General features: G+C 59.6%; 2 protein-coding genes across 2 annotated transcripts in view; both read left to right on the top strand.

The window, feature by feature from the left end:
- The window catches only part of LOC144366465 (interleukin-20 receptor subunit beta-like), a 31473-nt gene extending 31110 nt beyond the window's left edge, over positions 1-363 (top strand). The window contains exon 7 of the mRNA XM_078020743.1: positions 255-363. Coding sequence (XP_077876869.1) covers positions 255-363 — 109 coding nt within the window. The remainder of the gene's footprint in view (positions 1-254) is intronic.
- LOC144366833 (uncharacterized) overlaps positions 1-27540 on the top strand; it is a 284013-nt gene that overhangs the window by 27081 nt on the left and 229392 nt on the right. The gene's annotated exons all lie outside the window — the stretch shown is intronic.

The following is a 27540-nucleotide window of genomic DNA, read 5'->3' as shown; positions in this document are numbered from 1 at the left end:
ACAGCTGAGCCCTGGCCTCTGATTGGACCCCTGGACTTTCTCCAGGTGCATTTGGGGATGCTTTTGAGCTGCTGGGGAGTCGCCAACAGTCACGATACAGTGCTGGGGAAGTACCAGGAGTGACATATCATGGGCGCCCGGGGATCAGAGGCCCACCTCTGCTCGGAGTCCCAGTTCTAGGAGGGACGTGGAGAGGAGGATATGTGCTGACCTGGACTTGGCCCTGCCGGTGCTCTCCCCGCTTCTGCCACCAGGCCAGCGTTCCGTGTCATCCTGGGGCCGTGCTCAGCATTCTGCATGGAGGCCCAGCTGCCCTTCAACCCCACGTACTTGGACCACAGCAGCCAAGAGCTGAGCTGCTGAGGGCCTGGCAAGAGCCCCGGGAACCACCCCCTGAGCTTTCTTATTACAGAAGCCAAAACCAGCAGCAGTGTATAAAACCACAAAATGACCCGCTGGCAGGAGGCACACACAGGCTTGACACTGGTCCTGGACAGGAGGGCCCCAGGGCAGGTCCCCAGGCTGCCTGTCCCCTACACCCCCAGGCAGCTCCTGGACCCACATCTTCACCCTCCTTGTCTCCCGGGCCTGCACAGTTTGACCTCAGAAGACACCTCCAAGGCCACCCAAATAGTCCCGCAGGACAGGGACTCAAAACCAGTCAACCCTGTGACACTCTCTGAAGGGGCTGGGCAGACACCATCGTCACCAGGCTGCATGGCCAGGAGGCAGGATGTGGGGCCTTCAACTCTGAGCTTCGAAGCCGGCCAAGCCACAGGAATCCTACAGACTGCATTGAAGCCTATGTGGCACAGGAGGAGGCGCTGCCAGTGATGACCTTGTGATGTCCTTGTGACGCAGGACACATGAGGCTAGACACCGGAGGAAGTCACAGGACGCAGGTTTACTTAGACTGCCGCGGTGCAGAGGGGCTCACGCCCAGACACCTCTGGACCTTGAGCCTGGAAATTGCTTTCGACTCATCCTCAGGGGGTGGTTTCATGGCAGTGGGTGGGAGCAGTTGCTCTCTGTCCCGTAGTCTTAGGCCACACAGAGCTTTCACACGTCTTGTCTGCAGACCTGGCACTTACAAGAGAGAGAGCTACCATCCACAAAGCCCTCTGCAGGAAGCTTCTGCTCTCCTGTGGACACCCTTCGGAAAATCTTTCTGACAAGAAGAGAAGCTTTATTATGGCAAGGGTCTCGGGGTGGGGGAACTGGTCTGTTGCTTAGGGTCACTTCCCAGAAACTTGTGGCACCTCCCAGATGAAGAGGGAGGAATAAACACTGCCGAGGAGACCAGCAGTGGTAGGTTCGGGGATTCTTTCCCCACAGGTCAGGAGGTCCTCTGCTGGTGTCTCCCAGGGCTGGCAGCCGGGCTGGAGAAGCAGAAGGCCATGGCGGCAGGCTAGTGTCCTGCTCTGCTGGCCCAGACGTGGCCCAGCCTGGACAGGGGTCCTGTCTACAGCTGGCTGCTGCCTGGGCTGCGCTCAGCTCTCGGGTGGGCGTTCTTGACGGGGCCTCCGTGGTGGTGCACGCGCAGATGTCTGCTTCCTCAGGCCAGCGGCGGTCCCTTGGGGAGGCAGGGTTCCTGATTAGCCTTGGCCCCTGGGACACTCTCCCTCCACGCGTCCCCTCTGCCCCCTGAGGTGGAGGAGCACCAGGAGTCCCTCCCCACAGCTCCCACAAACCCGAGGGCCCTGGTGCCCATCTCAGCATTCTGACCCACTCTCCCTCCCAGAGGCCCCTGGGGGTCAAGGTCAGGGAAGGGGCTGGGCCTGGGGTGGGTGCTGCCCAGGCCCTCGGGTTTGCCTCCCATGCCACCCGACCACGGTGGGCTCCTGCTGGCCTGGCCTCTGCTCCCTCGACCTCACCCCCAAGGAATCGGCCCTTAGGCCGACCCTGCCCTGTGTCTGCATCCCAGCTCTGTAGGGGACACCCTAGCAAGGGTGGTGCTGGGGCAAGGACTCCGAGGGGGACAGGAGGTGACAGGGGAGGGGTGGAGAAGCCTCCTGGTGAGGCTGGGCTTGAGTCGGTCTGGAGGTGAGGTGGCATGTCAGGGCCAGGGCAGGGAGGTGCGGGGACAGCACAGCGGAAGGCACCCAGGGTCCGGGGCAGGAGGCAGGGACAGGACGGCCTGGTGGGCGGCAGAGGGTCTTTGGCTGTGGGTCTCTGCCTCTGGTCATGATGCGTGAGCCCTGGGTGGGGGGCAGGGCTGTCCGTGCTGGAGGACACCTGTGGTTTGTACAGTGGCCTTGGGCCTCCTCCGCCAGGCTGGGAGATCTCACTTAAATACTTCTGACAGCTCATTCCCAGTGACAGCCAGAGGCTGTGCACCTGTAGAGTGGGCCACAGAAGCCCCCAGTGCACGGAGAGCGTCTTCTTTCATAAATTGAATTTGGCGGAGGCACACGGGCTGCCCGGCCTTGGACACTGCGCCCTCTGGTCTCCCCGGGGCCCCTTGGCCCAGCTCAGCGGCTCCACTGCAGCCGCGGGGGGTGTGGCCCCTGTACTCAGCCTGCCACCTGGTCCTCCGTGGACTTCCTCCGAGCCACAGGGGTCTCATCACAAGACTAGGGTCCCGAGGGATGGCGGTCGAGGAGCCAAGAGGGGCCCAAGGACAGTGCATGGGGGCTCCAAATACGGCTCCCAGGGTCACTTCTGGAGAGGCCATGTCAGGCTAGGCTCCCTCAGGGAGGGGTTACCAAAGGGGAGGGTGTGGCTTGGGTGGAGGATGGTGGAGGAGGGCCTGGGGGGAGGGCAGGGCATCATGGGGGAGGGCAAAAGGAGGGGATATCGGGGGAGGGCATGGCTGGGGGGGAGTGGATGGCATGGGAGGGGCAGCAGGGGGAAGGCCCTGGGGCACCTGGTCCTGTGGTGGGGGATGGCTCTCCCTCCCTGTAGCAGGTGTGTTTGCTGTGTGGCAGCGCGGGCTTGGCAGGCAGCTGGATGCTTTGAAGGACAGCGCTGTTGTCACCCAGCAGGGTGGCCTGAGGGGTGTTAATAGAAGGGGAACAGGCAGGCTGTCTTGCTAAAGAGTCATCTGGGAGACGTGGCCCAGCCTGGCAGGGGTCATGGCTACAGCCCAGTAAGTTCTGATGCTGAGGAGGAGCTTTAGTGCTGTCTTCAGGAGGAAAAGGGGCAGTGCCACCGGCGGGCAGCATCACACCTGGATCCAAACTTGGCCTGTGCGGGGCTGGAGGGAGGCGGCCCTGGGCTCTGGGCTGGCCCTGAGCCTGTGTACGATGCCCAGCATCCTCCTGGCTTCACGGGGCCCTCCGGGAGGGTGAGCTGAGCAGGCAGGGAGTCGTGCTGGCCTTGAGAGCTGAGCTCTGTCCCCAGGGAAGGTCCTTCGGACCCCAGCTAGCTTGCCTGGCGTGTCCACAGGGAGCTCTACCTGCCTTCCCAGGGCGTCAAGTGGGGAAGGTGAGGCGGGGACAGCCTCTGTCCTCTCTGCCTTTGCTGCATACTCCAGGTGGCCTTTCTGCTTGGGAGAACTTATAACTAATCGTGGTTAAAATAATTTGATAATAATAACAACAACGAATTGCAGCCAAGGGGCTCGGAGCTCAAACGTGGATCATAGCGCTGATGTTCTAAAGCCATCCCAGCAGCCCAGATCTCTCACCCAAGGTCCCTGTCAAAGACGGTGACGTGGTGACCAATCGTGTGTGGCCAGGTCAGGCAAGGCCAAACAATCCCACTGCACCTCCCCGGCCTCGTCAAAGGACAAACGGAGCCCCAGGAGCAGATCAAAGAGGTCCCAGTCTGCCATGGAACAACAGAGCAGTACTGGAAGGAAATACAGATGACACGTTGGTTGAAGAACCAGCCCCGGGGCTGCGGTAGCTCAGCACAGAGCATTGCCCAGCGCGCAGGCCTGGGTCTGACCCCCAGCACCACGTCCTGAACACAGAGCGACTCTGGGGTTCCCACTCCGGCTCTTGACTCACTGGGTTCCAGAACCAGAAGAGAAACCCTGGGGCAGGAGGTGCGGGCTCCGTTTCTGTGACCCAGGAATTTCTGGAACACAGGACCCTGAGCAGGAGGGAGTTGTGTGTCCCTGATGGGGGCAATGGTAGTCCTCGAGGGCGCTGCTGAGTCTTGAGGGGGCCCCAGGGCCAGGCTCTGTCTCAGTCCCTTCTCCGACAAGGGAAGAGGCAGAGAGAGTGCGAGCTTGTGTGTGTCAGAGCCCAGCATGGACTGGGCTTGGGTGTCCACTGTGGGGTGGCCACGGGGGCTGGCTACAGCAAGTCAGGGAGGGAGCCACTCAGGTGTGGTTCGGCCGGAGGAGGGGCCTGCAGTCCCTCGGCAGGTGTGTGGTCAGCGGAGTGGGATGGGACAGGACCACCAAGACCCAGTACCACACAAGGTGTTCCTGGCCAGGTGCCCTGTCTGGGTGTGAAGGAGCTCCTTTGTCTTTCAGAATGGCCACCTTGCCCTGGGTCAGCACGCAGCCCTGGTCACTGCGCTGCTGCTAAGCCCAGTCCTGGGGCTCCTCTGGCTGTGGTCCAGGATGCGTCCACGTTACTGCCGAGTCGACTTCTCATAGAAGTCAGCATCACGTCCCGGGTGCCGATGTGTGTCCTGCTGGCCCCATGTCCGTGTTTCCATGGGGAAAGGAGTCCTGCGGAAGGCGGCCGTTCTGCTCCTGTTCTTTGGGTGGGGAAACCGGCCTCGAGGCTGGGAGCATGGCCTGCTGTGGGTCAGCTGTGCGGCTCTCCCTGGTTCAGGCTCAAGCCCTCGCTACCAAGTGGACACTGCTAAATATATTTTCCTCCAAAGATGAATAAATGGGCCTTTACGAAAATTTAGCAGGGGAATAAACCTCAGCTGAAAAATCAAACACTTGGAAAACCACTTAGTGTTTTTATTTACAGAGCAGCTTGGGTGGGTCCCGAGCTCTCGTACGATTTATGGCTGCAAAGCCAGTTCCTAACGCTACGTGCTCTCGAGCTCACAGGCCCCCCCAGGCCCCCGTTTGTACTCCACCCGCCTCCGCAGGATGAATGGCAGAGGGTGCGGGGAGGAGGGTGCTGCCCCAGCCAGCCAGGAAGGGCAGGGCGAGGGGCAAAGTGCTTCCCGGAGGAGACACTGCAGTTTGTTCAGACGCTCATGTGTCATTCACTAGAGCAAAAATAAACCCTATTGGCCAGGAAAATAGAAGCCCTTCTCCCCGCCCACTCCGAGCCATCTGCAGCACAGCGGAGACGAAGGGGACAGTGGTGGAGTTTGCCCAGACATCACCCCACTTTGAAGATCACACTGCTCACCAGGTCCAGGGACGAGCCTCTGCCACCTCCCCAGGGACAGCAGGGACCCTGAATACCTAAGCCAGGGGCTGCGCTGGGACAGGTGGTGCCGTCAGTTCCAGAGGCACCCACCTGCGCCATGTACGTGGGAGGCTCCTTCAGTCTCTCGCTCACCCACTCACTTACTCACTGTCTCACCCATTCACTCTCACTCACTCACCCACCCATTCACTCACTCACCCATCCACTCACTCACTCACTCACTCACTCACTCACCCATTCACTCACTCACTCACCCACTCACTCACTCACTCACTCACTCATCCACTCACTCACTCACCCATTCACTCACTCACTCACCCATCCACTCACTCACTCACTCACCCATTCACTCACTCACTCACTCACTCACTCACTCACCCATTCACTCACTCACTCACTCACTCACTCACTCACTCACCCATCCATTCACTCACTCACTCACTCACTCACCCATCCACTCACTCACTCACTCATTCACCCATTCACTCACTCACTCACTCACCCATTCACTCACTCACTCACTCACTCACTCACTCACCCACCCATTCACTCACTCACCCATCCACTCACTCACTCACTCACCCATTCACTCACTCACTCATTCACCCATTCACTCACTCACTCACTCACTCACTCACTCACCCACCCATTCACTCACTCACCCATCCACTTACTCACTCACTCACTCACCCATCCACTCACTCACTCACTCACTCACCCATTCACTCACTCACTCACTCACTCACCCATTCACTCACTCACTCACTCACTTACTCACCCATTCACTCACTCACTCACTCACTCACCCATCCACTCACTCACTCACTAACTCACTCACTCACCCATCCACTCACCCACTCACTCACTCACTCACTCACCCATCCACTCACTCACTCACTCACTCACCCATTCACTCACTCACTCACCCATTCACTCACTCACTCACTCACTCACCCACCCATTCACTCACTCACCCATCCACTCACTCACTCACCCATTCACTCACTCACTCACTCACTCACTCACCCATCCACTCACTCACTCACTCACTCACTCACCCATTCACTCACTCACTCACTCACCCATTCACTCACTCACTCACTCACTCACTCACCCATCCACTCACTCACTCACTCACCCACTCACTCACTCACTCACCCACTCACTCACTCACCCATTCACTCACTCACTCACTCACCCACTCACTCACTCTCTCACCCATTCACTCACTCACTCACCCATTCACTCACTCACTCACTCACTCACCCACTGACAGGAGAGTTTGAAGTAAACAAATGACAGGAGAGTTTGAAGTAAACATGTTTTGATGAAGAAAGGTGCATAAGTTAGAAATATGTGTGAGTTAGATAAGGATATAAGGTAAACATGTTTTGGTGTATTTTAGCACAAACAAGTGTGATAGTTTAGGATAAGTAAGTTGTGATGCAATATAGACACAATCTGTTAAGATAGGATAAGAGATAGAAGCCAGGAAGTAAACATGTTTTTGGTTTGAAGTGTTGTAAACAACTATAGTATTTAAGGGCCAAGAAGGCTGAGCTCTTTGGTCAGTTCAGATCCACGATGTCCGTGGGTCAACATCGAGCGAACTGAACCCCGCCAGTTCCTGTGCCTCGTGTGATGTAATGAACCTGGCGTGAATAAACCGAGCATTCGAAAAGGCATATCGTGTGCAGCGGCTTCTTTCTTCAAGACACGGATCGTCGGCTGGGAGCGGTTACCTGGGGCAGAGGCGATCCTGACTCCAGGACCACCTGGGGACGATCACGGGACCTCGCTGCAGTCCTCTACTCGTGTCACCCACTCACTCACTCACTCATCCACTCACTCACTCACTCACCCATTCACTCACTCACTCACCCATCCACTCACTCACTCACTCACCCATTCACTCACTCACCCATTCACTCACTCACTCACTCATTCACTCACTCACTCACTCACTCACCCATTCACTCACTCACCCATCCACTCACTCACTCACTCACTCATTCACTCACTCACTCACCCATTCACTCACTCACTCACTCACCCACTCACTCACTCACTCACTCACCCATCCACTCACTCATTTACTCACCCATCCACTCACTTTCTCACCCATTCACTCATTCACTCACCCATTCACTCACTCACTCACTCACTGATTCATTCACCCACTCACCCATTCATTCACTCATTCAGTCGTTCAGTCACTCACTCACCCACTCACTCTCACTCACTCACTCTTCGCCCTCATCCACCCTCTCCTCTGCTTTTCTAAACACCACGCCCACACACTCAATCCTCTCAGCTTCATAAAACAAGTTCAGCCTTAATTTTTCAGGGTGACAGAAGGAAGGCTCAGCGAGGCTGAGGAGTGGGGTCACCAGCAAGAGACCCGTGGGTGCAAAGTGCAGGAGTGGTCTCCAGACCCGAGCCCAGATTTAACTCTCCCCTGTTCTTAACTCCTGCAGTGGGCTCTAGGGTGTCCCTCAATTCTGGCCACCTGGACCCAGCCGGTAGCCTTTGGAAACAGGGACTTTATACATGCAGTTTTTAGATGAAGTAATTCCAGATCAGGATGGGCTGTGAACACCTTGAACAATGTCCTGTGAGAAGAGGAGATGGGACCCAGGGCCCCCTGAGTGGTGTCGTGTAGAGAGAGGACAGGGACCCAGGCCCAGGGAAGAGGGAGGCAGAGATAAGGTGGTTTGGAGTAGCCCAGGACTGTCGATGCACCAGGAGCTGCAGGAGGCTCATGAGGCACAGCCCCCCGCCCCTGCCATACGTGAGCTCTGGCTTCTGGCCTCCTGCTCTAAGAGAACAAGCATCCGCTCCCTTAAGCCACCTACGGGTGGCCATCTGTTAGAGCAGCCACCAGGCGCTCACTCCTCAGGTAGGAGAGGAGGCCTCCTAGGACTCCTGGGTCCTGCAGACCAGGACACAGGGCAACTGGTGCGGCCCTGCCCAGCAGCCAGCTGTCCTCCTGGGGGCTCTCTGTGCTGGCCTGGTGAGTCTGGGCTCTGAGTGTCCAGACCCAGGATGGTCACCAGCTGGCTGTGGCTTCCTGGGAAAGTCAGTGCCTGAGGCTGCAGGAGCTGGGTGGGGTGGACTGTCAGCTTAGACCCTTGCAAGATGCAGGGATAGCTCAGGCGATGCCCCAGAGCCAGAGAGAGAGGACGGCAGTGCTCTAGGCTCCGAGCAATGCTTCCAGGGCAGGCTGCGGGGACCAGGGCTGGACTCAGATGTAAGCATGGAGCTCTGGGGACACTCAGGAAGGAGGGTAGGAGACCAGAATGATCGCTCTCCTAGGCTCTAGTTTTGGAGGAATTGTGAAGGGTGTCGTCTGGATGGAAGGACAGATGGAAGCCCTCCATACATAAACCTGTTTGATACTGTAGCGATTGTTTCATGCTATAGCAACACGATGCTCCTCAGCCGTGGAGACGGGTTGCACGGGGAGGAAGTCGGCAGTGGATTCTCACACAGGTAACCGCTGGTCCTCAGAGTCTCAGGTGCACCAGGGAGGTCCTGGGGCCTCCTGCGATGGCGCGCTGGCTGTAAAATCTGGTGCCTTGTGGTCAATCTACACGAGCTAGCTCTTCCCAAGCCAATAGCCCCCAACGGCTGTTCACAAGACACCAGGGGAGGCAGGTCCTGGTGACAAGTCCTTGCAGCTTAAGCAGATGGCCTCGCAGGCCCCCTTTGCCCCATGAACTCGGGACCCTGAAGCTCCCTCGCACAGAGCCGTGGAGCTGAAGGTTGGTTGTGGGTGGGGTCCCCTCCAAGGGGAGCTGGGCCTCCCTGGAGCTGGGCCTCCCTGGAGCTGGGCCTCCCTGCCGGTCTCCTCTGCCTATGGATGAGGCAGGGCCATCCTTCTGGAAAGCTGTCGGGGAAGCTGGCTGCTCTTTCCCCACTCCCCCTCAGGCTCCTGCTGCAGCTGTCAGTCACGGGGACCATGGGGTGCCTGCCGGGTCTCCCTAGGCTGCGTCTGCATCTGCAGAGCTTCTCTGGTTGACCTGTGCTCCTTCTTGGGCTCTGGAGGGACATTTGTCTTCTGACTTCCACCAGAGGGGGGTTGTCATGGAGCCCAGAACTTTCTGTCTCTTCTCCAGCCACTTGTGCACCTTCTGTGCAGCAGAGAGAGGTCCCCTGGTGCTGGGCAGAGACCCAGGCAGGACCTCTGGGAGACTGTCCGAGGTGCCCTGGCACTTGAGGCTGGAGACTTGTGGGAACTAAAACTGGAAGAGCTACAAGTTGACATTAACAGGCTGCCGTATTTGGACCTGGGTGTTCATGCGTCATGCCCACATGTCCCCCTCAGGCTGCCTCACGGGGGGACATCACCATCATTGTGAAGTCCACAAAACATAGGCAAGACCCAGACTCAAGGTTCAGAATCAAGAGAAGAGCATAGGATGCAACTGTATCCACAGCTCTGTCCATCACCTACTCACCCAGAGGCACAGCTTCTAAAAGGGCAGAGAGAGAGGCCAAGTACGGAGACCCATGGACAAGTCCGAGTCCCAGAGGTGTAGCCTCCTGGGCGGACACAGAGCAGAGGGCATGCACACACAAAGGAGCAGAACGCATCACACTTGGGGCCATAACGCATCCACACATTTCTAAGAGTCAATAAATAACTACACTCTCCAACCACAAAAAAATAAAGATTCAAATGGACACAAGGATAGTTTTTACAAAATCGTAATTTGGGGAATACTAACTTTTTAATTTTTGTGCCAGAGATTGAACCCTGGGGTGCCCAACCGCTGAGCCACATCCCCAGCCCCACACCCCCTTTTTTAAAATTTCAAGACAGGGTCTCACTAAATTGCTTAGGGCCTGACTAAGTGGCTGAGGTGGCCTTTACCTTGACCTTGATCCTCCTGAGCGCTGGGATTGCAGTCGTGTGCCACTGTGCCCAGTGAACACTAAAGTTCTTATGAACACTCTGGAAGTCACAAACCCGCAGAGTGGCGGTAACATGATGCGGAGGTCAGAGCCAGAACAGCCCGGAGGACGGGAGCTGGAGCTTCTGGCAGCGAGCCAGCGAGGCCTGGAGATGCCCCGGCAGAGCCCAGTGCGCGGGCACCTGGTGTCCTGCAAGACAGGGCTGCGTGGTTACCCCACTCCTGGGCCTCAGCACCCATCAGCAGACAGCAGAGAAAACAAGCCTGAGACACCTCGCACGTCACCCAGAGGATGGAGAGTAAACAGACTTCCAACCAGCGTGTGCTTGGCAAAAGGATAGTTTCCATTTCACACTCCACGTTTCCATGGTTAATTACCATCCATGATAGGGTTTATTTAAAATGACCGATTCTGAGCTGTGTCTGAGGGGGGTAAGGGCTACGTCTTCCTTAGCTCTGCTCCTAAGGGCTTGGGGAAGTGTCAGAGGGTTAATTTTGGAGACCTTTTGGAGGTCTGTGTCCTCATGGGCTGGGGCCTTAACTTGGGCTCTGAGCCTGCTGGTTCTGAGTCCCTAGGTGGGAGGACGGTGGCCAGGACGCAGTAGGGCTCCTTGCTATCGCAGGAGCCACCCAGGTGTCCCAGCTCCCTCAATGGCACCTTGTCATGGGTGTTCCTGATGTGGCCAGGGCCATGGAAACAGGAGGGGACAGCCAGCCGTCTGCATGGGTTGGGCGTGGGCTGAGCTGAGGTGTCTGCTGAACCCCATGCAGAGGGTGGGTCTCGTCCTGAGCCTGTGAGGCCCACGCTCTGCTTATTTTCCTCATCCTACAGTCAGGACAGCACAGAAAGGGGGGTCTACAAGGACAGGCAGTGAGGAGGGGCCCCCAGCTAGTGACAGTGTCAGCCACCATGTACACACACACACACACACACACACACACACACACGGCAAGCACACCCCTTCTCAGGGTGGGCGTGGGGTCCAGGGATGCTGATTTTTCTGTAATAAGATGAGGTCGCCTTGACAAACTCTTTTATTAGATTTTGGGTCTCTGATCAAGTACAACCAAGCCCAAGGTGACGCTCTGTTGCTTGGTGCCTCTGACGCAGCGATCTGCAGAAACTAACACAAGGGGCCGCGGCTCTTCTTGTTCTTTAAAAGGCTGCCCGTTGTCGTCGCGCCTGTAGCAGGGCCTCTCCTCTCGGCCTCCTGCCAAGGTGGCGGGTCTGGGGGCCCCAGGGTGGCCGACATGTGCTCGTTATCAAAGGCTTCCCCACATGTGCAGATTTCTGAAGCAGGCGACTGGCTGGTCCCTGCTGCTCCGACCTGAGGAGAAACCCAGAGGAGGGAAGTGCCTGGTGTCCCTGTGTGGACAGTGGGGTCAAGTGTGGAGCCAGGTGGTGGCCCAGGTCCGGGTGCTGGTCTTGGGGGTCAATGGACCCTTATATCATTGAAAGTGCCCTTGTCTCCAAGCACCCCCATCACGCTAGATCCTGCCCTGGCTGCCCTGCAGACCTCTCTGGGCCTTGCAGAAGCACCCTCCCTCCCCGTGTGCTGCCCCCTTTCCTGGACACTCCGAGATGCCACAGCCTGAAGCCCCTCCACCCTATGCGTAACTCCCACCGTGAGTCGGAGGCCCCTGGTTCTGGCCTTGCTTTCTGTCCCTGAGAAAGTCCAGCCTGACCTCCCACCTCTGCCTGTCTCTGCCGCCACTGGCCGGTGGATCACCTGCCCAGAGGCCTCCCCCTGGACAGCCAGGTCCCCGTCAGGAGGTGCCCGTCCCCTCAAGGAGGCTCGGCCTTCCTCTGGTCCCTTCCGTCTGTTCTGCTGCATCCCAGCTGAGGGCCAGGTCTCCTCGCAGCTCAGGTGGACAGAGCTCTAGGACACCAGACCCTCCCCTGCCCGGAGTCAGATCCTCTCTCTACAGCCCTCAAGCTACATCTGGGGTCTCCGGCTTAATTCTAGGGGAGCCGTCTGCTCGTTCCCTGCCCTGTCCCTGTGGCTGGTGACCTCACCTTGACATCTGGACCAGGGACAGAGGGTCTAACCTCTTGGCTGGCCACCTGCCTCCCAGCCCCCTCCCTGTGGGGCCTCCTATACTGTCCCCTCCCAGGCCTCCCTCACGGCTCCTCGCACCCGGGGCCACAGTGGTCACCTGCAGGTGTGGTCTGCAGGAAGCTCTGCTTAGGGCTTCACCAGGACACCCCAACTGCTCATCCAGCCTGCAAGTCCTGGGGCTGTGCCCTTCTTCCCGCCTCTGTGCCCAGGCCTTTGTCCTCGCCTCCCTGAGCTCCCACCTCCGAGCTGTTTGGGCTCCTTCCCTGCTCGTGCACGTCCGCGGCTCTCCCACACCCAGGCTCTGCTGAGCCTCCCCAGGAGGCTCCCTCACCCCGTACTTCAGGGTCTCCCCTCCCCGGCCCCCTTCTCATGGCTCCCGTGGCTCTCTGTCGGGATGCCCCTGGGTCTCCCTTCTCTGTCTAGAGGATAATTGCTGACTCTGGCTTGGCAGGAAGCCCCCCTTGAGGCGGAAAGCCTCCGCGGAGGCAGGGACTCAGCCATGGCGGGTCACACGCGACGCACGGGCCCAGCTGAATGGACGGGTCAGAACCAGCCTCCTCCAGGAGGCACGTGGTTGACCGACAGAGGAGGTGGGGCAGGTGACCAGGGAGCCTCTCTGTCCTGTGCAGGATGCTGGCCTAGGCAGGGTGGACTGTGGGTTCAGGTGCCTGCTGGGTCCTTGTGGAGCAGGATTCCACCAGGGCTGAGCACCTGGAGGGTAGTCACTCTGTCACCTGGGCCGTGGCCTCCCTGGGTGGCTGCCGAGGATGTTCCTCTGCTGACTGCTGGGGACAGGGAGCTGGGCACAGGGGCTCAGGGGGTCACCTCGGCATATCAGAGGAGCCCCAAGATGGCAGACACTCTCCAGGCCTTGGGCAGACTGCAGCTTCAGGGAGCTGGGGCTGCCACGCTGGGTGTGGACGTGGTCTCCAGCCTGCAGCTCTGGTCTGGAGCGGTGGTACCCAGCGCAGGGTGGAGGAGGCAGGGAGGCCTGTCCTGGGGTCAGGAGGACCCACGGAGGAAGCACTCCGGTGAGGCTCAGGCCGGCTCTGGCAGTGCTGAAGCTGGCCAGAGAGCTCCGAGCCCACGTGAGGTGGACCGTGTGGCAGGGGGCTGCTCAGGGGCTTGCGGGTGGAGCATGTGGGGGAGCACCCGGCCCTTCAGGACCCCGACAGGTTGGATCTGCTGAGGAGTGGGCACTGCCACCCAAGCTGCCGGCGATGACCCTGGTCCATCCGTGCCCAGCACCCCGCCTGCCCTGTGGGTGGTGCAGTTGCGGCAGATCCACCTCCCTTGTGAGGGGAAGTGACTGGACCCAGGATGGCCCGACAGGCCAGACCACGAGGGGCTGGACAGCTCCCGGATTCCCTGGAAGTGTCTCCTCCTGCAGTTGTGCCTGAGGTGGAGGCTGTGCTAGCCCAGGGCTCCAGGGACGGAGGGCAGCGGGAGAGCTATCTGTCTGTCTGTCTACCGTCTTTCTTTTTCCTTCCCTCCTTTCTTTCTCCACATTCTGGAGGGCCCTCTGTTTCCCCAGACCTTCACAGCCACAGCCACTCTAGCCTTTAACTGTTGGCCTGGGTCGTGGCTCGGCCAGGTGGACACAGAACTGACCACCACAGAAGCACAGGCCACAGATAACAAAAGTGTGGGAGGATCCTGGGGTTTCCTTTGGACAGACAGAGGTGGCTGAGGGTGGTCCCGAGAGCCATCTCTGTGGTTCTCAGAGGGCAGCTCTCGGGGACAGGGACAAGGTGGGTGTGGTGTGGTGAAGAGGTGCTGGAATCTAATGGCACACATAGGCGGCCCCTCAGGCCTGGGCCACTGGGGGTCTCGGTTTCTTGAATGGAAGCGCAGGGTACTGGTCTCTTCTGCACCCCGGGGCAGGGCTGGGATGATGTGATCAGCCCTCGGTCCACAGGCCAAGGCCGCGTTCAGCAGGGAGCGGAGTAGTGCCCAGGCTCAGAGTCACCAGCTCACAGGCTTATTTCCAGTGCTGCCTCTGCTGTTCTCGAGGCGGATACTCTGCTTTGAGCTGCGATGGCCACACTTGCTCCCCCCACGGGGACAAGCCTAGCTTCATGCTGATGGCATTCGGGCAGTTGTGCTTGAAGGCACCCTCCTTCGGCCTGGGCAGCTCCCTGGAAGGCTGGCTTGGGGCTGGCGCTGGGGACAAGGGTGCCGGGGACTTTGCTGGGAGGACACAGAGGGGAATCTGACCTGTGAGTTGCTGAGAGACCAAGGAGGGAGTGGAGAGGCTTGCTCAGGACAGATGGAGAAGCGAGGAGGGGTGGGGCCTTGGGTGGGCGCCTGCACATTGACACAGCCATTGGCTGCACCCGGTCTCCAGGATCCTCCCCATCCCCAGCTAGAGCTCCAGGTCTCCTGGGGGCTCAGTGCCCTCCTGGTGCTAGGGGCTGCGTGGTGGGCCCTCCAGCACCTGCCGTGCCCGGCTCAGCCCCGGAAACACCAGTGCTCCTCTGGCCTGAGTTCCTTTCAGTATCTCAAATTAATTTCATTTTATTTGGATCCTGATGGATTTTAATGTAAGATAACAGCAAATCTTTGCCAACCTCGGGCAGTTTAATAACTGAAAACTTTGATTAAAAATTTTAATAGTCTAGAATGATGAAATTGTACAGGGCTGGGACAAATTAAGCCTCTGCTATCCACACTGACTTAATGATGCTGCCTGGGAATGGGGAAATCTGTTTTCTTATTTTTTACCCCAAAGGAACAACAACGAAAAATTAAACTCTCCAAAAACAAGATTTCCTTACAAAATCAACTCTGATTCTTCTGTCATGGTTTCTCTATTTAGCGCCCACCACGGCGCAAGCCACGCTCTCTGGCCCAGAGGCAGCAGGGGCGAGTCTGAGCCTCACTTGGGCCTCCGTGGCTCAGCGCCTGACCCTGTGTGGGTTTGCTGGGCGCCATGGGAGCTGCCCCTGGACTGAGGACAGCGGCAGTCCCTCTCACTGAGGCAGAGCCCCTCAGCAAGAGGGCCAGGGCCGTGCCCCTCAGGCGCTGGGAAAGCCCTGTGCCTCTTCAAGGTCCCTGTGGCTCTGCAGCGGCTGGCCCCTGCCATCTTCTCACCATGTGCTGTTTGGGCTCCTGTAGAGGCCCTGTCCCTGGGTGTAGGACCACTCAGACGACCGGGACAGTCTCACCTCCAGACCTTGACCGAATCACATCTGCTCTCAAGGTCGTGTTTTCCAAATCAGAACATCAAGCCCAGGTTCCAGAGATCAGGGCTTGGGCGAGTCTTTTGCGAGCCGCAGTTGTACCCGTTGAAAGCCTCGTGTCACCCCAGGACGAGGTGGTAGGTAAAGACACTGGGTTCTCCCATCTGGGCACAGGAGGCCTGAGGGATTCTCCGTCCCTGAGCAGAGCGGCTGGGCACCAGCGCCACGTGGGCAGCAGGGAGAGCTGGATTTTCACACTCGGGAACCCTGAGGCCCCAGGTGGTGGATTTGAAGGTGGCCCTGGAGAGGGGAGCAGGGTTGGACGAGGCCAGGAGGGTGGGGCCCTGAAGGGATTGGGCCATTCCACGGAGAATCACCAGAGAGGTGACCCCTGTGCCCCACGTGAGGTCACAGAAGGTGTGTCCACAGCCAGGAGACAGTCCTGCCAGTTGGCCTGCCCTCGCAGGCTCCAGACTGTGAGAAGGACTGCGGTGTCCAGGCTCCTGTTGGGGGTCTCATCATGGACGTCAGCACAGCGGACACGAGCCCAGCTTTGCAGGCGGCAAATCAGCTGCCACAAGGACTCTCCGGTTCTCCACTGCTGTGACCCACCTGTCTATTAACCAGTTGTCTACCTGTCTGTGGATCTGTCCAGCTGTCTCGTCTATCACCCACCTACCTATTTCTGTCTCTCTAGCAACATCTCTCTATGTACCTGTCTTTACACCTATCATCTGTCTACCATCTGTCTGTCAGTGTCTGCCATCCATCTATCATCTATTATCTATCCTCTATCTACTATCTATGATCTATGTATCCATCCATCCATCCGTCCTTCCTTTTATCAATCCATCCATCCATCCATTTATCTATCAATCTATCCATCCATCCATTTATCTATCAATCTATCCATCCATCCATTTATCTATCAATATATCCATCCATCCATTTATCTATCAACCCAGCCATCCAACCATTTATCTATCAATCTATCCATCCATCCATCTTCTATCATCTATCCATCTTCTCTTCTCTCCTCTCTCCTCTCTCCCTTGAAGACGTATCTATCTTGGAGCTGTGGTCTCCCCTCCTGGCCATTCTGTGTCTGCGGAATGTGGCAGGACAGGCCCTGCACCCCGGACGCTGGGTGAGGAAGGGTCTCTAGCACTAAAACATGGCAAGTGGTTGCAGCGTCTTCGAGCTCAAGGCGGTGTTTACACCTTGAACATTTCTAATAATTGTTTGAAAGAGCTCAGCGTCCCCCAGCGCCCCTGGAGGAGGACCAAGTCCCACAGCAAGCCTCGCCCACCTGCCTGGGGCCACCTTCAGCCTCCCCTCCACTCTCCAGTGACTTGGGCGGCCTCGGCCCCTGAGCTGCTTGATGGGAGGCCCCGTCTCATAAAGTTACTAGGGAGAGGAAAGCAGCAGGGCAGCAGCCAGACCAGAGACGGAGGGGCAGGGGTGAATCTGGAGGCAGAATCAGACATGAACAGCGGCTCATGGGAGATCTGAGGCTGCCGGTTCTCCGGAGGGTCTTCCCTCTGTCTTTCAGAAGACGCTGGCAGGGAGCTGGCCCTCAGGGATGTGCTTTTGGCCCCAGCGAGCTCCTATTGTAGCTGGGATAAAAAGACAGGTAGGCAGGTGTCTGTGACATCACCCAGCCACACAGGGTCCTGGAATAGACCTCAGACAAGTCCTCCCTGGGGCGGAGGCAGGAGCAACGCCCTCCCGCAGAGATGGGGCAGGCAGGTTGGATGGCGGCTGCAGGGGGCCGGGTGAGGCTCACTGTAGAGCTCAGGCTCCTGGGTGTGGGGACACAGAATTGAAACACTTCTCTGTAAGTCGGGGTGCCCAGCAGGGAGACCAGACAAGTCCATCATCCCACAGAACTGTCCATCTTTTATTTTGAGGTGAGAGCACCTGAGATCGACTCTTAGCAAGAGACCTGGGTCCACAGTGCCATCAAGGCCAGACCTCAAGTCCTCAAGTGCCCGGGTGACTGGCTCCCGGCTGTTCCTTCTGCTCGCCCACTGCTCTGTCTTCCTCTCCATTGTGCACACTGTTGTGTTCTTTTTTTGTTTTGATTTATTACTGGAGACTGAACTCAGAGGCGCTTAACCACTGAGCCCCATCACCAGCCCTATTTTGAATTTTGTTTAGAGACAGGGTCTCGCTGAGTTGCTTAGGACTTTGCTGTAGCCGAGGCTGGCTTTGAACTAGCGATCCTCCTGCCTTGGCCTCCCAAGCTGCTGGGATTACAGGCCTGAGCCACCGCACTCAGCTCTGTTCTATTCTTTATCTCTGTGCACTGAACAGTTTTCTAGATCCCACCTGCAGATGGGAGATCTGGTGCTGTCCATGGCTCCATGTGGGGTTGGGTCCTCTCCTTGGGGCTGGGGCATCCCTTAGGTTTGAAGTGGGTCACCTCTGTGTCCCGGTGGGTGCTGTGGAGCATGGGCTGCAGGGTGCTCATTCTGGAAGCAGGACACAGGAGCACAGGGCAGTGACTGGCCTGGAGCCTTCCTCCTCCCCCTGGCACACATCCCCTCTCGGCCCTCCGAGGCGGGCCTTGTCCTCAAGCCGACAGATGACAGGGAAGCAGGACTGTGCGCAGGGTCCATGTGGCCCAGTGCCTCCTCCAGGGCCTGAGGTGCCAGAGTTGGCAGGCTAAGTTCTGCACACCCCGCAGCCAGCCAGCAGAGGGGCCCGGCTCCCACCTGGGAGGTGTTTCCTCCTGGAGCCGGGTGCAGCGGTGAAGCCTGTGATCCCAGCAGTTCGGAAGGCTGAGGCGGGAGGATGGCGAGTTCAGAGCCAGCCTCAGCAATGGCGAGGTGCTAGGCACATGGAGCACAGATGACAGAGGCGGGGGCGGGAAGCAGACCCCGGAGCAGCAGGCTCTCCTTCATGCTGCAGCGGGTCAGTCCATCAGGCACGGGAGGACTCGTTTTCTGGGCACGGGAAATGGCCCCGGAGTTACAGAAGGAGTCTAGGGTTTATAGTTTACCATGAGGGAGAATCAATCCCGGGAGGCTGTGGACGTGCTGTGTGGACATTCGGGGACCTGGTTGTGCAGGTTTAGATTCTAACTCAGGAAGGAGTTGCAAAAAGTCAAAATCTCCTTGTCACTGGGAAAAGCTCAGGACTCGGTGTTCACAGTCTGTCCTCTTCCTCTGGCCCCGACGTCACCCAGAGCCTCGCTGTGTGCTTTTCTCCATCTAGGGCTCATCTGCAGTGGGGAAGGGCCCAGTGGTCAGCGTCCGCCTCCTCCCTCAGGGCCCTCTGTGGTTGGGAGGGGTGAATGTTTGCCGGTGGTGGAGATGCTGGGGATGAACTGGGAAGAGATGCCCCGGCCTGTCTGAGCACCACACCTCCAGTGACCGCGACTGACCATGGCTGACCCGGGTGTGGAGAACTTGGCATCTCTGGACATGCACGGGGCTGGACCAGGTCCCGGGGCCTCATGTTCCCTCTGCAGAACCCCCCAGGGGCCGCTGGAGGATGATGCCCGCAGAGCCAGAAGGCTGGCCTGAGCTTCAAGCAGTAGGGGCTGCTGACCCTGGTGGACCCAGGGCCTGTTCTCCAGCAGCCCTGCCCCCAGCCCCAGCCTGAAATCCCCCCCACTCTGCTGGCCAAGGGAGAGAGCCAAAGCCCTCTCCCTCCTCAGGGGTGTTCTGGGCTCCGGACCCCACTGCCCATCTCCCCAGCAGCCCCGGCAGGCACCCCCAGTCCTGGCAGGGGCTCCGGCAGGGCAGCCACCATCCCTCAGAGCCAGCCTGGGAACAGCGAGGGATATTTACTTCTGTGGGGTCCCAGGTGGCCGTGGGAGCCACTCGGTGCCCGCCTCTGCACCAGCTGAAGGGCCTTATGGCATCCAGGGAGAAGCTTCCAAACTAGGGTGGGATTGTTCTTGAAGGACAGAGACGTGTTCTTTTTTGGTTTAATTTATGCATCCTGTGTATAGTTTTTTAAAAAGTGACACAAGAAAACTGACTTCTTTTTGATGTGCAGCTCCATGTTTAGCACATGGGCCCCCACGTCCCACCGCCTTCACGAACAGTCAGAACCGCCCCTCGTCCCCCAGAGCTCCCTGGTCCTCTCGCCTGGGCCTCCCGTCCCTGTCCCTGGGCCCTGCTGGTCTGCCCGGCCCCACGGGCTCCCTAGTGGAGGATGTTGTGTGTGTGCCACCGCCCGTCACTCCACAGACGTCTGGGGGCTTCACCGGGTCACCGGGTCACTGGCTCACGCCCCTCCTGGCTGAGCAGGCTCCCCGGGCACACTCAGGCCACATGGTGTCCACGCACTCACCCAGAGGGACACGCTGCTTGCCCTGGGATGATGGTAAGTAGACCTGCCGTAAACACTGCACACTGGTCTTGCCTGGCCCTGCTTTTATTTCTCCAGGGCAGATGTCTTAGACCAGCAAACAGCTTTCCCCAGTGGCTGGGCCACCCTGCATGTCCGCCATGGCCGGGGGACTCCAGCTCACATTTGAAGTCCTTCAGGTTCAGCCATCTCTGTGGCTGTGTGTGCTCTCACTGTGGCTTGAATTGCACTTGCTTCTTGACTGATGAGGTTGGACCTCTTTTCATGTGCCTGTTTGCCGCCATGTCACCTCTTGGGTGTGGTGTCTAAGTCTTTTGCCCTTTTGGAGTGGAATGTTGATTCTTGAGAGATCTTTACGTATGGTGGGTGAGTCTGTTGAGGGATGTGTGATCTGTGAACATCTCCCCTGGGTCTGTGGCTGGCCTCCTCACTCTCCCAGGGTCTTGAGTAGCAGAGGGTTTCCATCTTGACTGTTCACTCCGTCCATTTATTTTTCTTTGATGGATTATACTTTCAGTGTCTTAAGAACACCTTATCTATCCTCAGTGGTAAGATTCCCCCCCAGTGTGTTCTTCTTAAAGTTTATAGAGATCCTTTTAATGTAAAGCTTTTAGGTTTTAATTGGCATATAATAATTGCACGCCTTTGCAGGGACAGTGTGATGTTTTCAAACACGGGTGAGGTGTGAGGATCCATCAGGGTCGTTGGCCTCTCACCTCAACTGTGATGCCACGTCCTCTCTACCAGTAGCCCCGGGAGGCACAGGTGACGATGGCTGTCCACCAGTCGTCCACTGTGCTGTGGAACGTGACCAGTGGCTTCTCCTGCCCCGCTGCCCCCACCTTCACCCCTGGTGACTTGTCCTACTCTCCACTCCATGAGATCAGGATTCTGGCTTCTGCAGGTTCCTGAGGCTCGGGACCCCTCTCCCTGTCCGTGCTCATTTCACCTACGCAGGGTCCTCCGGGTGCACCCAGGTTGCTGCGCGTGGCAGGACTCCACTCCTCTTTAGGGCTGCGTCGTGCTCCACTGGGCTTCTAGACCATACCTGACCCACCCACCTGCTGCAGAGCACCCAGGTGACTCCGTATCTTGGCTCTTGGGGACGCTTCAGGGAGCGTGGGCGTGTCTCCTGGACATGCTGATCTCATTTCCTTGGCCACGTACTGAAGCGGCCCGTGGGCCTGCGTGGCCTTATGGCAGGTCTGTCTAGTTTTCAAGCAGCTGCTGTGCTGCCTTCCATACCGCTGCACTGACCCACGCTCCTCTCCAGCCCCACGTCCTCCCAGCAAGGTACCTTGGTCTTCCTGACACTATCCATTCTCCCTGGGTGAGGGGACCTCTGTGGGTTTGACTGGCATTTCCCCGAGGATCAGGCGGTTGAATGCTTTGTCACGTATTCCTTGGCCACCCGCACGTCTTCTTTTCAGAGATGCCTGTTTAGATCATTGACTCGTCGACAACTTGGATCGTTCTGTGCACGTTTGTATTTTGCATTTAGGTTTATGATTCATTCGAGTTGGTTCTTGTTATAAAAGTGAGGTCCAGGCCAGAGTTCTCCATCCGCCTGTGGATGACCAGTGATTCCAACACTGGTTCTTGGGAGGGTCACTTTTTCCTCATCCAGTGGGCGTGTGGCAGGTGGCCAACGTTGGCACCCCGAGACCCCATTCAGGAGGGTACAGGACTCATGGCCTCGTCACCCTCTGAGGGCCTTGCCCTCGACACGTTGGGGACCAGGTTTTAACATCTGAATTTGGGGGACACAAGCATTGAGGTGGTGGCACTGGGAGTGAGGAAGGCCTGAAGAGGCCACAGTTTTGCCGCCGGGCTGTTGAGGTCACAGATAACACTGTCCTCTGCTCCTCTGACCCACATGGAGCCTCGGTGGCAGGGGGCAGTAGAAGTCTCTAGTAGTCCACCCGCTTCCGAGAGCCCAGCTCAGGCTCCAGGCTCCGACTGTGGCAGCGGAGAGCAGAGCAAGCTCCCGCCAAGCCCCTGTCCTGGAGAAGGCCACCTTCACTGGGGAAGCGGGCTGCCTGAGCCGCTGAAGGTGGGCGGCTGAAGGCCAGCCGAGAAGTCTCCACGGGGCCAGGTGTTGGGGTGAGCTAGCGAGAGGGAAGTAGCTGATGAGGGGTCTGGAAGGCGCCAGGGCCTCAGAGTCGCCCGTGCGCTGCAGTGTCCACACGTGGGCAGGTCTGTGTGCGCTTCCTGGGGGGCAGTGGGGAGGCTGGTCAAGGGTGGGGACAAAGAGAACCAGCAGGAGGGGTGGCAGGAGAGCAGGAGCGGCCAGTGGCTCGGGATCCGGGCTCTGTGCCCCCTCCTGGGGTGAGGGCAGTGGGCTTTCTCGCGCACCAGCAGCTGGCAGTTCTTTCCTCTGTACCCAGCAGGGCGCCAGGGCCCAGCTGACAGTGGTGGTGGCCAGGTACCCCACTTGGCAGACAGCGCACCTCCTCAGGGGTGAGGTCCCCTCGGAGTTGCCCTCAGCATCTGGGCAGGACCCCTGCAGGGCGCAGACTGATCTCTCTCTGCACACCCGGGGGGCTCTCCTCTGTCCTGTGGGTCTCCTGGCCCTCCTCCCTCAGTGGGTCCCCACTGCTGCCCACAGCCTCATGGTTCTTCAGCACCCCAAGGCCTTGTGGCCTCGGGGTCCAGCTCCGTGGCATGCGCCTGCTCCTCCCAGCTCTCGGTCCCAGCTGCTTTTCTGGTGGGGCTGCTGGGCAGGTCCCCACTCACCTGTCCCTGTAGGAGTGTGGTCAGGGGCAGGGGGCGAGCAGGCTGACGCTGAAGCAATACTTCAAGATGGTGTGTGTACTGAGCCTGGTCTGTGAGCAGGAAGGGCTGGGGAGGTGGGGAGGGGGAGAGGAGGGGGGAGGGTGATAGGGAGGGGGAGGAGAGGGCGGGAGGAGAGAGGAGAGGGAGGATGAGGGGGGAGGAGGGGGGAGGACAGGGAGGAGGCTGGGGAGGAGGAGGGAGAACAGAGGCAGGGGAAGAGGAGGTGTGTGCAGCAGGAAGTGAGGGAACCAGGAGACGCAGCCTGTTCCATGGTGGAGATGTCCCCGTCTGCAGGGAGGACAGCAATAGCTGGTCTGATCCCAGCGGCCCGCATCCCAGAGTCAGTGATGTCTGGGTTTGAGATGAAGCACAGGCTCCTGTTGGCGAGGTCTGCTCCCTCATTAAGATTCATTAAGCTAAAGCTGGGCTCAGTCTGCCCTCCCGAGAGGCTCCGGGTGATAGGGTGCGGGCCGCAGGGGAGCCGACTGGGATCACCCCAGAGGCCGCGCACAGTCCCTGGTGGTCTCTGAGCCCTCGTCCAGGGGCCTCCTGGGCCAGCAGGCTCCCTCTGCAGTGGTGGTGGGCCCAGGTAGCTCTGCTCGTCCCTGTGCCTCTCACGCTCCCTCCTGTGACTGACCAACGCTGAAGGCTGCAGGACGGTGCTGGCTTCTGGGCTCAGGTCTCTGAGCTAGGAAATTGCAGTCACTGGCTGCAAATGAACTGCTGTCCCCAGGCACCTTCTGGATCCCTACGGTGCAGACCCGTCTGGAGGGCTCTCTGGGGCAGGCTCTCTGGCATCCCAGCCTGTGCGTGTCCAGTGAGCCTGTGCTGTGGGGGACGGCACCCAGGCCAGCACCTCAGGAGAGGAGGGGAGGCAGTGGGGCAGGCAGGAGCAGTGCCGCCCTCTTGTTGGGCAGGGAATGGAAGCACGGGTCCTCAGACCCTGGGGACAGGCTCTGTGGATCAGGGCTGCAGATGCCTGCGGGCTCCTGAGGCAGCCTCTGAGGATGGAGGGCCTGGAGGTGACAGGGTTGTGCCTCAGCAGGAGCCCTGGACATAGATGTGTCACACAGGGACTTCTGTGGGCTGCAGGACCAGGTGGCTCCGTGAGCCCTCACCTGAGGGCGCATTGGGCTTTTCCAGGGCCAAGGGAGGAAACTGTCCAGCCCCCACCCCACCCCAGTGACACATCTGAGTGGCCTCTGAGCAGCAGTCAGCCTGAAGGCCTGCACCGGGGCCGGGGACACGTGTCCTGGGTGGTTGCCAGCAGCTGGTGGCCAATGGTGATGGCCGAGAGTGGACAAAGCCAACACGTCTGCTCCGGTTTCCCAGGCAGGTTCTGGTGTCCTGGACGGAGTCCCTGTGTGCAGAGGTCAGATGTCTGGCCACTCCTTCCTGTTTGTCGGGGCCACCTTGTCCCCTTGGTGCTAGGCCAGGACTTGACTTGTCCAGGGCACTGGCATGGACACCCACGCTGGCTGTGACCATGCATGTGGCCCAGCTGCCACCTGGTCGTGTGTGCAGGGGCCTCCCCAAGCACCTCTGGCACCAGGCCCAGCAGCTGGACCCCGCCTCCTGCAGTGTCCATCCGCGTGCAGTTGTGTCTACCTCCCTGGGTGCTCATAGGTGCACCATCATCCCAGAAACGCACCATGCGGGCCCCACAGTCCTAATGCCTGCGGGTCAAACTGCGCACCACCTCAGAGGACCTTGGCTCCCCGTCAGCAGTGGCCAGCCAGAGTAGACTCAGGCAGGTGGCAGGGCAGATGTGGGGCTGTGGTCTCTTGGGAGTGGGGAGTCTGTGGGGCCTCAGAGGAGGCAGAGCGGGGAGGGAGGGTGAGACTGGGGAAGAGGGAGGCAGAGAAGGAGGGAGGGAGGGGAGAGGAGGGAAGGGAGGCAGGAGAGCCTCTGGGGTCAGGGCGCTGGTGGGTGGGCTGGGCCTCTGCAGGGGCACCCCGACATGCCCGGGGCAGCAGCACACAGAGGGGCCTTTTTCTGGAGGAATCAGAGGTCACCGCAGAGAGCATTTGAAGCAGAAAGAGACGCCACCCACTCTCCCACCAGGGAGGTGTGGACCCCAGGTCCGTGGTGAGCGCCTGCCTCGGGCCACGTCAAGCCGGAGGGTGACCTCTGGAGCTAGGTGGGCCAGGGGTCATCAGGGAGCAGGACGGTGCTGGGTGCCATCTAGGGCACAGGTGGTGTGGGGCAGGGAGCCCGCGGGGGCTGGCTGGGGACATTCCCTTAAAGCTGGGAGGGAGCCAGAGCACGCAGGTGGCCCGCAGTCTGGAGATGGAGACGCAGAGACCCACCCGCCAGGGAGGGAGGGTCAACAGGCCCACAGCGCAGAGGGGGTGGCTCCAGGGACAGGCCGAGTGTGGGGTGACCTGAGGCGGGTTCTGGGCTTCTCTCACCAAATCCGCAGCAAGCACAGAAGACGTGCAGAGGCTGGGCCCGGCTGTCCACCGCTGCAGGTGGCCTGGTCGCAGGGGCCTGATCTGATTAGAGATGCCCTGGGGCTCAGGGTGCTCAGCCCTGAAGTGGGGACGGTGGCGCCTCTGAGGGACACTTTCTGAAGTGCCAGGTGGACAGCTTGCGGAAGGCACCACGTGTTACGGTGGCACATGTCCCGCCTCCGTGGTCGCGCACTGGCTGGGGGCTGGGAGGACTGTGGCACCCACGATGGCTCAGGCTCTGTGACACCACGGGGACTTTCTGTCTCCCTCTGGCTTCTCCCTGCGCCACTTTGGTGATCGAGGAGAAAAGCCGGCCAGTCTAAGGACACACACGGAGAAGTGCGTCCCCCCTTGGTCCCTCCCCACCGACGCCTGTCCCAGAAGTCTCCATTTCCCACGTGGCCACCAGCCTCCTCTGAGAAGGCCCCACACCACCCCGCCCATGTCCCCGCCCCCTGGAGGCCTCCTCTGTCATCTTCTCGCATGTCCTCTGTGATAGGCCCCTGCCCCCGCCCCATCCCCCGGATCTCAGGCGTTTCAGGTCCCTCCGTCCTGGACCTCTGCTTCCTCCCTGGGGACATGGACTCCACTCCCTTCTGGAGCACTCCTGCCCACCTTCCACGCCTTTCCCGACGGCCCACCTCTGGCTCTAGGTGGCACTTCTGGTTCTCAGTCCCGGTGCCCTCAGGATGCAGCCCCGAGCCTCACACGTCACCCTCTGGCCCTGCGTGCGCCACTTGGAGGCTGCCCTCGGCCTTGAGTCTCCTCTCCCTCCCCAGGGACCCCTTGGCCCCCCCCTTGCCTGACCTTCTTAAGTTTTAGGCTTATGCTCCTCCCTGAGAAGCCGCCGATGCCCCCCCCCTGGGTGGGGGGCCTCTCGCGGGTGCGAGCCCCTGCCCCAACTGTCCCTCTGCACCCCGGAGCCCAGGAGCGCTGAGGGCAGGGGCTGTCACTGGATGAGGGGGACAGGGACACTGAGTGGCTTCCTCTTGGCACACAGCACTTGTCTGGATTGGCTGCCCTCTCTGTGGGCCCCATGTGCACTGACTGCTCTGCCCACGGCCTCTGCGGCCAGTCCTGCCCCTTCTGACCTCCCTGGGAGAAGCAGCCGTCCCCTCCTCGCATCTGAGGCCTGTCCTGGGGCTCGGGCTCAACAGGCCTCAGGGACAGTGGCCTGGGGCCAGGCCTCTCTTTCAAGCAGAGCTGGAGAGGCAGGGAGTGGACGAGACCCGCAGAAGCCATGGTGGGACCTCTGAGGGTCCAGAAATGGCAGGAGACCCCAGCTAGGTCCCCCTTCACTGGGAAGGAGGTGGCCTCTGTGGTTGGAGGCCCAGAGCCTGTGGGCCTCTGGCTGTGGCCTCGGGCAACATGAGCTGTCAGGTGGGTCTCAGGATCCTCCTCCACAGAGGGAGGTGACCACACTGGCTGCTGGGTGGCACGGGCAGCTGTGGCCCTCTGTGTGCCTTCTGGACTTCCCAGGGGACCAGCCCTCACAGACAGGCTTGGAGCCCAGGCCAGGAGGTGATGCCTCTGCACAGAATCAATGGCGGGAGATGGAGCCACTTGGAAGCGTTGCTGAGATCAGAGTCCATTACCCTTCACCAATCCCCAGTCAGACGCCAACACTCACCGGAACCACTGTCCTGCTCAGGCCCACTGCGTTCCAAGGTGGCCTGCCCCGGGTTCCCAGCAACTTCCCAACTGCCAGTTCACTCCTGTGGCTCTGGCCTCTGGAGACAGGGCTGGCTCCTGCAGGTGACACTGGTGACATCACTGCTGCTGTTCCCAGGTGGTGTGTCCGAGACACAGGTGGGGAGGCCTCCCCAGGGCAGGAAGCCCCTCCCTCCCCACACAGTGGCTGGAGCCCAGCCTGTGGTCAGCTGCCAGTCCTCTGTGGCCTGGTGGGGAGAGGGCAAAGGGCAGAAGTGAGAGCTCCGGTCTCCCCCTGGCCTGGCCCTCCCCGTGACCTCTGAGCAGGGCTGGACATCGGGGCTCTAGCCAGATGCACTCAGCTGACCCTCATGCTGTGGTCTTTGCCTAGTGGAGGCAGGGCTTTGCAGATGACCTGTGCCTGGTGCCAGTCCTGAGAGGCAGGCTGTCCAAATGGGGGGCTGTGGCCTTGGTGACTGATGGGTGACAAGCCCCTGCTCCACTGGTTGCTGGTCCCCTGACCTCACCCGGCCTGCATGGTCATTGGTAACACACCAGGCCCGGTGAGGGACAGTTCTCAGGGGACATCTGCCCGGTGTGTGTCAGGCTAGACCAGATCTCAGCAGAGGAGGGAGGCTGACCAGGGAGGCTGACCAGCTGCTGTGCCTCCAGCCAGGCCGGACACCGGCTTTACTGGGGGATGCCCTGGGGCCATGGAGAGGATGCCAAGGCCTCTGCCCCCTCTGTGAGAAGGAGGCCCTGCCCCCAGGACAGCAGATGGCGTCCTGCTGGGAAACAGGGCCAGGGTCTGCTTGCTGGAAGCCTTCAGGTGCTGGCAGGAGCCCAGAGGATGGTGACCTGCATGTGTAAACCAGGCGGGGCCCAGG

The sequence above is a fragment of the Ictidomys tridecemlineatus genome, chromosome 9 (assembly GCF_052094955.1).
Source record: "Ictidomys tridecemlineatus isolate mIctTri1 chromosome 9, mIctTri1.hap1, whole genome shotgun sequence".
NCBI lineage: Eukaryota > Metazoa > Chordata > Mammalia > Rodentia > Sciuridae > Ictidomys > Ictidomys tridecemlineatus.
This window is presented reverse-complemented; position numbering and strand designations above follow the sequence as displayed.